This window comes from Trichomycterus rosablanca, chromosome 4, assembly GCF_030014385.1.
Source record: "Trichomycterus rosablanca isolate fTriRos1 chromosome 4, fTriRos1.hap1, whole genome shotgun sequence".
Taxonomy (NCBI): Eukaryota; Metazoa; Chordata; class Actinopteri; order Siluriformes; family Trichomycteridae; genus Trichomycterus; species Trichomycterus rosablanca.
The window spans coordinates 31525517-31540024 of record NC_085991.1 but is presented as its reverse complement, the minus strand read 5'-3'; the positions used below and the strand labels follow the sequence as shown (position 1 = coordinate 31540024).

The following is a 14508-nucleotide window of genomic DNA, read 5'->3' as shown; positions in this document are numbered from 1 at the left end:
TTAGGTCTGGACTCAGTGGTGGCCAATCCATGTGTGAAAATGATGTCTCATGCTCCCTGAACCGCTCTTTCACAATTTGAGCCCGATGAATCCTGGCATTGTCATCTTGGAATATGCCCGTGCCATCAGGGAAGAAAAACTCCATTGATGGAATAACCTGGTCGTTCAGCATATTCAGGTAGTCAGCTGACCACATTCTTTGGGCACATAACGTTGCTGAACCTAGACCTGACCAACTGCAGCAACCCCAGATCATAGCACTGCCCCCACAGGCTTGTATGGTAGGCACTAGGCATGATGGGTGCCTCACTTCAGCCGCCTCTCTTCTTACCCTGATGCGCCCATCACTCTGGAACAGGGTAAATCTGGACTCATCAGACCACATGACCTTCTTCCATTTCTCCAGAGTCCAATTTTTATGCTCCCTGAGTTCTACTGTAGTTTTTCTACCATTTGATTTCACCAAACGTTTACGTGATCGCCGATCACGATCATTCAAGATGATTTTTTTCCAACCACATTCCTCCCTTGAAGATGATGTTTCCCCACTGTCCTTCCAATTTTTAATAATGCGTAGGACTGTGTGTGTGTGTATATATATATATATATATATATATATATATATATATATATATTATATATCAGTGGCGATTTCTCTAAGACTGCAAGGGAAGCTCAGCTTCCCCTAAAATGTCAAAAATTAAATGGTCAAATATGTACAGTTGTGTTAACATTTCATTGACTACAAATGCGTTAGAACACGTTCATCTTGAAGACGAGTTCATTCAGAATCAGCTACTTATCACAAATCGACTCGATTTTGTTAACTTAACTCATACATTCCCGGAGCGTCAATGCATTTACCCGCAGACGCTGAGCGTCTCTTTGCTTCTATGGGGCTGCATGGGCTTCGAAACTCGCCGGTCATTGGATAAATGCCACGATTTTGTCCCGCCCCTGGACGCTGAGCATCTCTGGGGGTGAATGGGGCTGTGGGCGGGTCTGGGCGCTGAGCTTCTGCAAGATGATTGGAGGATCAGTCGAAAGGCTGAATCCCGTTTTGATTGACAGCTGTCGCTCGGAGCTTCAGTACCATCGCGGATTTTGCGAGTGAAGTCGAAAGACAAACTGCAACCCATTTCATGCCATTTTCTTGAAAACTAACAAAGGGGAGAATTTATATATTTATATATAAATAAATTGACAAATTTTATGATGTAAGACGACAATGAGCTTCCCATCTTTGAAAGACCAGCAGCCGCCACTGATATATATATATATATTTATAAATATAAACTGATAAATGATAAGTGTAAATTGGATTATTTAATTTGGTTAAAAAAATAAAAAAATAAATAAAAAAATTATATATATATATATATATATATATATATATATATATATATATATATATATATATATATATAGAGCCACATTTTTCTTAAACAATTAGTCATCGTACAGTGCACTTATTCAGGGACCGTTTGTAGAAATACTTTATTTGTCTCAATCGAATGCATAAAAAAATCTTCTTGACATTCTGCATGATGCAGTGTAAACCAATGACACTAAAATCCATCTAATTGTGTCTGCTCTGAAAAATATGTTTAGGCATGTAATAATTAAAACAGTCCTATAGTCAACTGCTCTCTGAACAGGTTGTAATGTGTACACAGTAGGTGCTTTCTTTGCGTGTGTATCTACATTTAATAGTGTAGATAATGTTATATGTGAAGTATTTACACTAGATATCCACTCCACTGAGTAATTATATGTATGTGTAAAATGATAAGCAGATTGTTGAGCAATGTACATATGTGTTTGTGTGTGTTTAATTGTGTAGAAACTCAGTGCGACTGGTGATCCGTAAGGTGCAATATGCTCCAGAGAAGCCAGGACCACAGCCCATGGTGGAGACAACACGCAGCTTCCTTATGTCTGACCGTTCCCTTCACCTAGAGGCGTCACTTGATAAAGAGGTGTGAACATGCATGCTCATGCACAGTTACACTTGGATATGTTCACTCTGAATAGTTGATTTTGCATATATGATTTGCATATGTTTGGATGTATTTTATATTGTAGGGGGTTGTTTTTTTCCAAGCGCTCTTTAGCCTTTACTTTCTCAATCATATGTCTGCCTTTACTAATACAGTGCGTGGTCAAAAGTATATGTAAAAGACTTGAACTGATGAATCTTGTGTAACCAGTAATTACCTGTCTTGTCATGAATGTAACCAAAGTGTGTAAAACATGACTTCATAAATAAATCATCTTGCCATTGTTCTATGCACATTTCTACTTTTTAAATAATAATATGTACCAGTTAGCCTTGTTGCACTTTTATTTATTATTAAGACTGACAAATAATGATACAGTACATTTTGATTAAATGGAATAGTATACTGTTTTGATGTGGAACACCAAATGGTGGAGATTTACATGTTGGAAACATGTAAATAATGGAGATATCAGTGGAGATAGCATATCCACAGACCTAACAAACAACACAGATGAGGCAAAACTTCAGGACCGTCCACTAAAAATATGCATGGTGATATCTGTTTTGTAACAATTGTGCATGTCACGGTCAGGGAGATACTAAATGCAGCAGATAACTGCAGCTATATGAAACCCTGAGTGACTTTGATAAGGGCCAAATTGTTATGACCACGATGTGGCAATGATGCCAGGATGCAAAATAGGACCATGCACCTGGCAATATATAGACGTTTAAGGACCTGCTGTTAATTTACTGGAACCAGATATCACAGGACTCCTTCAGATGTTTTTGTAGACTGATGAAAGCAAATTAGGCAGGTGGTCCTAATGTTTTAACTGGGTACAGAACAAGAATACACTATTGACAGTTCTAAACTACTGCAGGGCAATATAAAGTAGCCACTACATGTTTTTGGGATGTGGGAGGATACATACGTAGAGGAAACAATATTAATATGGGTGGGACAGTGGTATGACAGGTAGTATTTGTGTTACACAGCCCTAGGGTCTTGGGTTCAGGTCTCCCATGTGGTTACTTTCTGTCTAAAGGCATGTTCTGCCCATGTTTGAGCAGGTTTTCACCCACCTCTTAAAAATGGCTTTTCTGTAGAAGTAAATGAGTGAACATATGAGTAGTAGGAGTTGAAAAAAATTACTTAAGACGATTAAATAAAATACAAATTAGTCTTTACTTAATTAGTTTTATTAAGATGTATTGTTACAGCTATTAACTATTCCCCTTTTACTGTGTCTCAGCTCTATTACCATGGAGAACCCATCAGTGTCAACGTCCATGTTACCAACAACTCCACCAAAACTGTCAAACGAATCAAAATCTCAGGTAATCAGCTGAAACAAACAATGTATGGTTCATGATGTTTAATTTTTTTTAATGCATTTTTAAATTCGTTAACTATATGTTGTGTATCTGTTCTGTCCTTTTCACAGTCTGTATGCTTTCTCTTCTTGTTTATATTACACCCTATTATCCATCTTTCGTACATTTCCCTCCTACTGACCGGAGTATTTTACAAGCATATCTCTGTATCTGTTTGTTGGAGACTTGTAGTCAATAATTGTGTTACCATAGAAACATCAATGTTATTGTAGCTTTTACTTAGAGTGCTTCCTTAGTTTGTATTTTATTGTCGATATTGCTGCAATAGTTAACTGTGTTAGCATTAGCGTTAATGGAAATCCTAGCATATGTACTAGGTGGAAACGGCAGCAAAGGATACTGATTATTTTTACTGTGTAAATATTGCTGCTATCTTTATTTATTCATATGGGTTAGATTATTACTGATGGAATATATAATGATCCTTCCCACTTTTGTTGTAATGTCAGAATGCACTTGAGGCCATGTGGACTCAAAATGTATGCAAAATCTTATTCATGTTATTCCAGCATAGTTTTACAGTATTCCAAAAAGCATTATGTAATGTTACAGATTACTTGGTTCTCTGTCTTCAAGTGCTGCCATAAATAAAAGTTCAAGACTAGTAATACAAACATCATTATAAATTTAAGAAAAAAAAAAAATTACTGGTCTCAGACTTTTTCTCGTGAAGAATTTTGCCCCCCAGAATAAGCCTGAATCTATGAAACTCACTATGAAACAAACAACAATACTGGGTTGCACGTTTTTTAAATAACATTACTAGACACATGTGGTGCAGCAGGAGGTTACACTTACCCACTATTGCTGAGATCCTGGTTTTGAATCCCCAGAGATGATTGGCAATGTCTGGAGGGGTGGTCAAGGCCCTAAAATAGATTGTGTTGCTGCATTGCACTCATTGATTACCAGACACACTGGATAATGTGGTGATAACAACTTCTGTTTAGTACTGTTAAGGGCTGTAATGACAACAGTATAAAAAGCACCCCTGATTAATCTGGGGCACCTCCAGGTGCTCTCAAACCAGCTGTAAAATCTAATGTATGTAATTCCGTGTAGTTTAAACAAATTACTAAATTACTGGGCTCTTCCACTGTGTTAGTTTAGTCAGTACGTCTTTTTGTAACAATCACTAGTAAATAAAACCAGAGATTATAATGTAAGGGCATCTGTTTGTGAAACAAACTTGGTCTTGACTTGTATTTAAGGGTGAGTTACCTGTGTGTATTGCATGTGTGTGTGTGTGTGTGTGTGTGTGTGTGTGTGTGTGTGTGTGTGTGTGTGTGTGTGTGTCTGTGTGTGCAGTAAATAATGATGCTGCTTCCATCCAGCCCTGCTAACCCTACACTGTGCCTGTTTTCTCCCCACAGTGCGACAATATGCTGATATCTGTCTGTTCAGTACTGCACAGTACAAATGCCCTGTGGCTCAGGTAGAAGCTGAGTGAGTACCCCCTATACCTCCTCCTATCCTTCTTTTTACCCCACATTTCTCTTACACCTCCTATAGAAATAAAAGTGTGTGACTAAAACATTGAAACTCATCAGTTTGAGTTCTTTTATAACTGTATTTTGAATTTTCTGAAAATATGGCAATGCCTGTTGGATCAAAAATATACACACAGCACTTGATCTTAGTTTTGTTTGACATTTGTGTCATAACAGATGATAATTTTAAGGTCCATATAAATTAAGCCAGTTAATTTACATGCAACAAATGACATGGAACAGTGGTCTCTGCCCAGGTCAGTAAGAAAACCCTAACAAACAATCACAAAAACAGTCCACAGTCCTGCAAGCTGTACATTGTCATGAGCTTAAAGGCTGCTGTGAAAAAATTGTGCCTTCACTATCAACACCTTAAAGTTCTTGATCACACAGTACAAAGAAAAAGCAGGAGCATGGGCTTCTGGGCTAAATGCTGATCTGATGTACAGCTTGCTTATCTTTTTTTGTGGTTCTTAAAATATACTTGACCCTCTAGATAATTTTTTTGAGCTTAAGTTGACAATCTTGGTTTTCTTGGCGGAGACTTACTTTGTAATAAGTGCAGTAGTACCAGCACTGTTTACATGGGCACTAGCTGTTGTCAGTAGAACTTTTTGACCCAGCAAATAATGCATTATTTTTAGAAAGCCCTTAATAAACGTAAGAAAAAAAATTGTACAAGTGTTGTTTGGAGTATATAATGATTATAACCTCATACTGCTTTGGCAAACGTTTCTCATAGTGTATGAACTTTAAATGTAATAATAATCTTATTTCAACTTTTTTTATTTTTATCCTTTCTTGCCTTCTTTACATTGTTGTTTTGTTAGCTTCTGAGCTTGTGTTTGTTTTATAGTTTGAACATACACCGATCAGCCATAACATTAAAACCACCTCCTTGTTTCTACACACATTGTCCATTTTATCAGCTCCACTTACCATATAAAAGCACTTTGTAGTTCTACAATTACTGACTGTAGTCCATCTGTTTCTCTGCATGCTTTGTTAGCCCCACTTCACCCTGTTCTTCAATGGTCAGGACTCTCCCAGGACCACTACAGAGCAGGTAGTATTTAGGTGGTGGGTCATTCTCAGCACTGCAGTGACACTGACATGGTGGTGGTGTGTTAGTGTGTGTTGTGCTGGTATGAGTGGATCAGACACAGCGATGTTGATGGAGTTTTTAAACACCTCACTGTCACTGCTGGACTGAGCCAACCAAAAATATCAAGCCAACAGTGCCCCATAGGCAGCGTCCTGTGACCACTGATGAAGGTCTAGAAGATGACCAACTCAAACAGCAGCAATAGATGAGCGATCGTCTCTGACTTTACATCTACAAGGTGGACCAACTAGGTAGGAGTGTCTAATAGAGTGAACAGTGAGTGGACACAGTGTTTAAAAACTCCAGCAGCACTGCTGTGCCTGATCCACTCATACCAGCACAACACACACTAACACACCACCACCATGTCAGTGTCACTGCAGTGCTGAGAATGATCCACCTCCTAAATAATACCTGCTCTGTGGTGGTCCTGTGGGGTCCTGACCATTGGAGGACAGGGTGAAAGCAGTCTAAAAAAGTATGTAGAAAAATAGATGGACTACAGTCAGTAATTGTAGAACTACAAAGTGCTTCTATGTGGCAAGTGGAGCAGGTGGTTTTAATGTTATGGCTTATCAGTGTATACTGGATGCACCTGGCACACTACACTTTTTTATTTAGAATTCGAAAGTGTCTGATAAAGTTCACCAGGTTTTGTTTTTTTTATCCCTGATGACCTCACAGATTTTCCCAGCCTGTCCTGTTATTTCATGCAAGTGTTGCTGCCCCCACGGGGCCATTTATTATCACACCTCTGAATTAAACTGCTCTTTTATTATTTTTCACTCAGAGTCACTTGAGTAGTGCACCTGCTTCTCCTACTTATTGCTAAAACAGTATGTCTCAATCTCATGCCCTCTCCTCTGGATGTGACAACAGCTCGTTTGCTTTTGACCCTTCCACTGATGGGCCGTGTCCTCTTCTCTGTGATTGGATGTCTTTGTAGTAAGGTGATAAAAGTGCCTGTTCTTTCTCAGTGCAGCAGATGACTCACATGCTCCTGCACTGCAGTGATACCTACAGTAGATCCTACTGACCACTCAGAAGTCATGGGGTTTAAAACTTTATGCAACAAGAACATTAAGTTACTACTACATAAGTAACTTACTACATTAAGTTAATACTAGGCAAATAGGTACCAAAGTATTTATTTACTGGAGGCATTATCTCTTTATTCTTGTATAATCTTATTTTTGTATCATACACAACATGGACAAATGTATGTAGATACCCGTTTCAAAAAGGGGATTTGCCTATTTTCTCCACACCCATTCTGAATGCATCAATAAAGTAGATCATACGGCCATGCAATTTTTATAAACAAATGTGGATGTAGAACAATACTGTGGCTAAAAAGCTCACAAAAGTATGATAGTTACTAATAAATAAGGTGGCCAAAATAACAGAAACAAAGTAAATGAAAGACAAAAAACACCTGCAGCCTGCAGCAGAGAAAGTGCATAGAACAGAGATAGTGCAGAACTGAGAACTAGTTGTCACAATTTGACAGACTGCTCCAGCCATCTGTGACAACTCTGTCTTCAGAAAAAAGAAAAGATAGGGAACTTTCCGAACCAATCAGGACCGGCAATGCACTGGCAACCAACTGGCACAGCTCTGCATAATGTGGATTTTGACTGGGTACAGAACAATTTAACTGCATAATTTATCCCAATTTTCCTCCCAATCTAGTTGTATCCAATTACCTGATTGCATTATCTCTACTGATGCTGATCTCCACTGCTGATTGAGGAGAGCAAGACTGGCTTTGTGTACGGAGAGCCACACCCTGATCAACACATTATTCCTCAACTCTATGCAGGCTCCATCAATCAGCCAGCAGAGGTTGTAATTGCATCAGTTATGAGATCCCTATTCAGCTTCCAACCCTGGACGAACAACAAGCCAATTGTTGTTCATGTAGCCGCCCAGCCCAGACGGATGGCAAAGCTGAGTTTCGAACCGACGAGCACCTAAATACAAATTTATTATAATGAAAATTAAAATGTATTTCCATTAGAATTTCAGTATGAGAAACTGTGTATGAGGACATTTCATTTACACTGCAGTATAGCTTCGTTTTTTGTGAAGGATAAACACAGCAGCAAAAGAATATCTGTAATAAACCAGAACCATATCTCTAAAACTATCACTATCTTGACATTTGAAAAACATTTGTTTACTGAATAAGTAGTTAATTACTCAAATATTTTAGTATGTAACCATGTGCAGTTGGGGCAGTTGTAGCCTAATGGTTAAGGTACTGGACTAGTAATCAAAAAATCGCTGGTTCAAGTTCAAGCCCTACCACTGCCAGGTTGCCACTGTTGGGCCCGAAGCAAGGCCCTTAATCCTCAATTGCTTAGACAATATACTGTCACAGTACTGTAAGTCGCTTTGGATAAAAGCGTCTGCTAAATGCCGAAAATTTAAATGTGGGGTGCTTATTAAAATTATCAATGCTTGCTGCACCGACTTTTTCCTTCTTCTGTTTTGCCATATTAAACCTGCTCCCTTGTTTTCTGTACTTAGAACATCATAAAACAAATTGCTAACATTGACCTATTTTTGCTAGTGTAGCACTGAAACTGCTGCTCTAACAATTATATTTGCTGCATTATATTAATACTTATAGGCAGAAATATTTTTTTTTCATTGTGTTGCATTAGTATTTGTCAAACGGTCCAGCAAACATTTGCTGCCTCTTCACTTTTCCCTGTAGATATATGGCCTTGATTAGTTTGTCTTGGCTCACTTACAACGTCATATTAAAACTTCCGCTGAATTGCACACTTCGTTAAACGCCAGCCTTTGTGAAGGATCCTCTTTCGTTTTAATTCTCTTTTCCTGCTTTGAATTGCTTTTGCTGATTATGCATTGTGATGTGGTTCTAACCAACTAAACCAGGTCAAAACTGCTTCTTACTTACTCTATTTAATGATCTTAATCGGAACTTAAGAATAATTTAATCATCTCACACACTGATACTCATTTGTACACAGAGTACATCTATAGTGACATGTTTACATACACTTGTGAGGAACATGTTCTGGCCGTGTCAATGATTTTTAAAAGCATTCTTTTTCTGTGGCTGAATGTACATATTTCTTTGTTTAAATGTTTAAAGATAAAAATAATTCATGGTAAATAATTATGATGATAGACTGTAGCAGGTGATATATGGTTGCACATGAAAAAAGTGCATAGAAAATGTTCTCTTTGTTATAGTCAGGAAGAAGTCTGAACTTTAACTGTATATAGCATTTAAACAAACCACAAACATTTGTGAAGACAAGAGACTTCTCTTATTTCCATACAGTAACACAGTAAGCTGATCATTTCTGATACTAAAAATTATGAGAGGTAAATAGTTAGTCTGATAGTGATATAGAACTCCTCATTTTGTCTAAAATGTCTCTCTTGTTTGTTTCAGTGACGGGGTTTCACCCAGCTCCACGTTCTGCAAGGTGTACACACTCACCCCGACACTCAACAACAACCGGGAGAAGAGAGGATTAGCTCTGGATGGTAAACTTAAACATGAGGATACCAACCTGGCCTCTAGTACCATGTAAGCCATCATTACATACACTGCCAAGCTTTAATACTTTGTAGGACAGCGTAAAAAAAAGTCACGTGGTCATCACTGATATGCTTACCTATTTCTGTTGTTCACTTTATTTTGTAACACTGTATTTTATGACACTATTACAAGTCGTGTGTAATAGAGCATTAAGTGTAAGGAGGACATGTATGTCATTGGCAGTCCTGGGATGCTAATGATTTTTGAAACTGTTCTTTTTCTGTGATTATTGATTAAAACACATCCACTAAATGCCCAAATGAATGTGTACACCTGACCATGCACCATTCTAAAACTATGTGTATCAGTATGGATTTTAAATCCAATTCAATCTGCCAATGGTTCAGAGACAAATGGGTGGAGCAAGGGCTGATGTAATGCCCCTGATCATTGTATTGTAACTCTTAATCTTGAATGCCATTTAAGAAAAAAAGTACTTTTAAGCCACATTTATTATGTTTGTAGAAGAGTTAGATAAGTTTGTAAGTTGCCCCACTGATCAAAGATCCCACCAGACCCATGCAATTGTGGAGGTGTAGATGGGATTTATTTTCAATTATTAGATACACATGTGCAAATGCACCAATTTATTTGAAACCTTATTTCCAGAAGTTATGACGCTTTTTACAATTGCAGTAAAATTAGCTGCTTGAACTTTTATTTAAATAATTTTATAAAAGTACAAACATAACATTTTCAGTGTTTTTAAATATAAAATAATAGAATGTGACGCCTGCAATACTCTCAAATAAGTTGGGACAGAGGCAAAATATATCTGTCTCCAAGAGGAGAATCAGACATCAGCGACCACAGACTGCTGAGCAGCTGAAGTCTTGTATACAGCAAGAATGGACAGAAATTCCACTTGCAAAACTGCAACAATTAGTATTGTCAACTAACAAATGATTAAAAAGTATAATTAAATTAGAAAACATGATGTGACCTAGTGGTAAACATGCATCTGTCACAGCTTTTTTAAAGTGTGTTGCAAGCATTAATTTAGTCTAAAACAGAAATGAGTTTGCAGTGAATTAGGTTCAAGTGAATTAATAAATAAATAAAAAAATCTAATTAGTGTCCCAATTTTTATGGAAATGGAGTTTGCTAGCTAAGATTGAATGCTTCCAGCTCAATTTTAGCTTCCTCAAAGCTTAAGTGTATTTTTCAGCAGTCATAATGGCAAATTACTTACTGTAAGTAATTAATTACTTACTACACTTACTGTTAGGAGACAAAAATTTAGTTACATTTTGGAAAACAAGGCTCAGGTGCCTCAGACCAGCCCTTTCTGCACTCTTTTTAACCCCGTACCCTCAACTCACCTCCAGCTTATCCCAGAGTTTATGTAATAGCTACAGACACAGGCATTTCATTTTAAATGGAGAGCAGCTGGTCATTTCTGACTTTTGGCTACAGAAGAAAACACATTCTTAGCTATTTTACATAATAGTACAATTGTGCAATAGTCTACTCAGAGGTAGTACACATAATTGTGGGCCTATTGTTTTTGATTGTAACTTTACATAACCATGTTTTATACAATTTCAAATCTCTCACAGTGCACCACTGTCCCTAATTGTTTGCTGAAATTATGACTTACAAAGGCAGTGAACCCAGTCCTAACTATTGCAGTTTTTTTTTTGACAATGCTGTATTTTTGTTACGTTACAGTGTAAAGGATGGGTCCAATAAAGAGGTCCTGGGCATCATTGTGTCCTACAGAGTCAAAGTTAAACTGGTTGTGTCCCGTGGAGGGTAAGCACAAGTCTTACACACACTGTGACATTCTGTAGACAAATGTAGGGCACATCTGAAAGTAATCCCTGCAGCTGATTGTTGATGTGCAGTTTTAAGAGAAGAAAACACATCCTCCTCACAAGTATTTCCTTTCCCCTACAGTGATGTGTCTGTGGAGCTTCCTTTTGTACTGATGCATCCTAAACCCTCTGAGCAACCCAACTCAAGACCACAGTCAAGTAAGTATTCTATGTGAGCCGTAGACACACACTCAACTCATTACATATACATTACATTTTCGGCATTTAGCAGATGCTCTTATTCAGAGTGCTTCCATAGTGAACATTACCTTACTCTAGTTTAAGTAGACAACAGTCCAAAAATACAAATCTGCTGAAAACCCTGTTAGAACCAAAGGATTTTTTTTATGCAAGAAAAAAATAAGAGCATAAGTAAGTACATGTCAGCCTAAGTGCTTAGTAAAGAGGTGAAGGTTTTTAATCGTTTTTTAAAGACAGCAAGAGACTCAGATGTTCGGACAGACAAGGGAAGCTCGTTCCACCACTTGGGTGCAAGTACATAGAAGAGCCTTGATGCTTGTCTTCCTTGAGTCCTGGGTGGAGGATCAAGTCGAGCGAGACTAGTGTCTTGGAGGTTGTGTGGTACAGAGCAGGGTTTTATTAGACCTCGAAGGTAATCTGGAGCTGGTCCATTTTTGGCTTTGTAGGCGAGCATCAGTGTTTTAAACTGAGTGTGTGCAGCTACAGGAAGCCAGTGAAGAGTAGCTTCCATGGAGAGAAATGACCGAATATTCCTGATGTTGTAGAGGAGGAACCGGCACAATCTTGTCATGTTAGCTACATGAGGAGAGAAGGTCAGCTGGTTATCCAGGACAACACCAAGGCTTCTTACATTATCAGATGGTCTGATCTGGGAGTCATCAAGAGAGATGATCAAGTCTTGGGTTGGAGATTGATTTCCAAGTAACAGCTCTGTCATTAAGAAGTGGTAATAATGACAAGGAGGCACAAAATATTTATCTACCAGATTTATAGGTCTAAACACTCACCTAAACCTTAAGTGAGTCACTGAAAAAGATTCAAACTGTCCTACATGTGTATGCTAGTCATTATTCTATTTATTGAACTAATATGAGGTTCAATCAATGCCCTAAATTATTTGTACCATCTACTAGTTCATGTTTATGTGGTTATCTTGTATGATTGTCTCAATTTTGAATCATGGTCTTTGTCCATAATAATACCATAACACCTTCTACTATACCCGAAACAAAATTAGCAATTGTTTATTGATTTATTTTCACTGAGTCTTTAGTAAACACACACACACACACACACACACACACACACACACACACTTCTTCTAAATGCAATCTTAGACTAGACAAAAGAAGAATTGCATGTCCAAAAGGTAAAAAGAAAAACCCTGGTCTGAGCTAGCTATCAAGGTAGTTGTACAGTAAAATAGTTTAAAATTAACATTTGCAAGGCGCTCAGGTGGCGCAGTGGTAAAACACGCTAGCACACCAGAGCTGACATTTCGAACTCGTCGGTCAGCTCCGGCTGGGCTGGGCGCCTACATGAATAGCGATTGGCTGTTGTTCATACAGGGTGGGTGCCGGATAGGGACTCCTCATAACTGAGTCAATTACGACCTCTGCTGGCTGATTGATGGCGTCTGCACAGAGTCGAGGGCTACTGCACAAGTGTCGGGGGGGATGTGTGTCAGTCTCGGCTCTCCTCAATCAGGGCGGGGATCGGCATCAGTAGAGTGGAAGCATAATGCAATTGGGTAATTGGATACGCTTTTAGGAGTTGGGAGAAAAAGGGGAGAAAATAAACAAAAAAAATATTTTAAAAAATTTACATTTGCAGTGACATGTTCTTTACCAGTACTATTAATGAAAACTACATTTTTATTACCCCTCTATCTCAGCTGTGCCAGAGACAGATGCCCCTGTGGACACCAACCTGATCGAGTTTGAAACCAAGTGAGTTTGATGTTTGTGTATTTCTCTCTGCTTGTTTTTATACGTACATCAATAGCAAAAACTGTCCTCTATATTACTGATCCTAATATCTCCCTCTTTTGTCTCTTGTCCATTCTCATCAGTAATTTCTCTCAGGATGATGACTTTGTGTTTGAGGACTTTGCACGGCTCAGGCTGAAGGGAATGAAGGACGAGGAGGATGACCACTTCTGCTAACCCTTTGTGGAGAAGGAGCTGGATTAAAGGGGCTCCAAGCGTCAGTACTACTACACCACCGTTCACTGGGCCAATCTAAAAGAGAGGGACGCTCACTGAGCACCTTTTCTTTATGGTTTCTTTTGTTTTTTTCCATTTTTCTTCCCCCTGCCTTATTCTTTTGTCCTCTTTGCATCTGTGATGCTGGTGTCTTTTTCCTTTAGTTGGAGCTAGCTTGTTCTCGTGCATGTGCATTAGACAGAAGAGGACAAAACAGTGTGAGAAAGAAAGAAAAAGATTAGGTGATATAGGATGCCGGTCTGATCATGTCTAGGAAACGTCCATTAATTCAGGGGTCTTTATTTTCATAGTTAATTTTCCATATCTTCTTTTAAGATTTTCCCCGCTGTTTATTGAGTGGGCATTAATAACTTTGTAATTTTGTAATAATCTATGTAACATGTTATTTCAATATAGACTAATTACATCTATAACCTATATATTTATTTTTAAATTCACTGTAGGACTTAGGGGGCACAAAAAGTACTTTTCACCGTCCTTGTTTTGTTTTATACTGCAGTTATGTAGAATGTATGCATATCACAAGAGCTAGTAATATGAGTAGGTATGACAGTTCACTGCCCCAGGAAAGCACTCAACAGAGCTGAACAATGAGTCTGGAAGTAAAAATGCCCTTTATTTTACCATAGAATAACCTGACAATGTACATGATTGTATGCACTGCTGATGAAACCAAATGTCTGATCCCAATTCTGTTTTTAATCACATTTAAAAGGAAATTTGGAGATTTTTTGAAAGCTTACTATTTTTAGCAAAAGCTAACAGTTTTAAACCTTAACAACCAAGTGTTTAGTGTTTCACTTAAAACCACTGCCCAGCTGTGATGTAAGCCCATTTCCAATGTGTATATATAAACAAACTTTAATGTTTAATTGACCCAGTAAAGTGCTACATTACCCAAAATTC

General features: G+C 38.1%; 1 protein-coding gene across 1 annotated transcript in view; it reads left to right on the top strand.

Annotated features, from left to right (window-relative positions):
- arrb2b (arrestin, beta 2b) overlaps window positions 1-14508 on the top strand; it is a 92463-nt gene extending 77955 nt beyond the window's left edge. The window contains exons 8-15 of the mRNA XM_062993199.1: window positions 1844-1979; window positions 3259-3343; window positions 4774-4846; window positions 9429-9566; window positions 11250-11333; window positions 11478-11554; window positions 13272-13326; window positions 13449-14508. Coding sequence (XP_062849269.1) covers window positions 1844-1979; window positions 3259-3343; window positions 4774-4846; window positions 9429-9566; window positions 11250-11333; window positions 11478-11554; window positions 13272-13326; window positions 13449-13542 — 742 coding nt within the window. The 3' untranslated portion in view covers window positions 13543-14508. The remainder of the gene's footprint in view (window positions 1-1843; window positions 1980-3258; window positions 3344-4773; window positions 4847-9428; window positions 9567-11249; window positions 11334-11477; window positions 11555-13271; window positions 13327-13448) is intronic.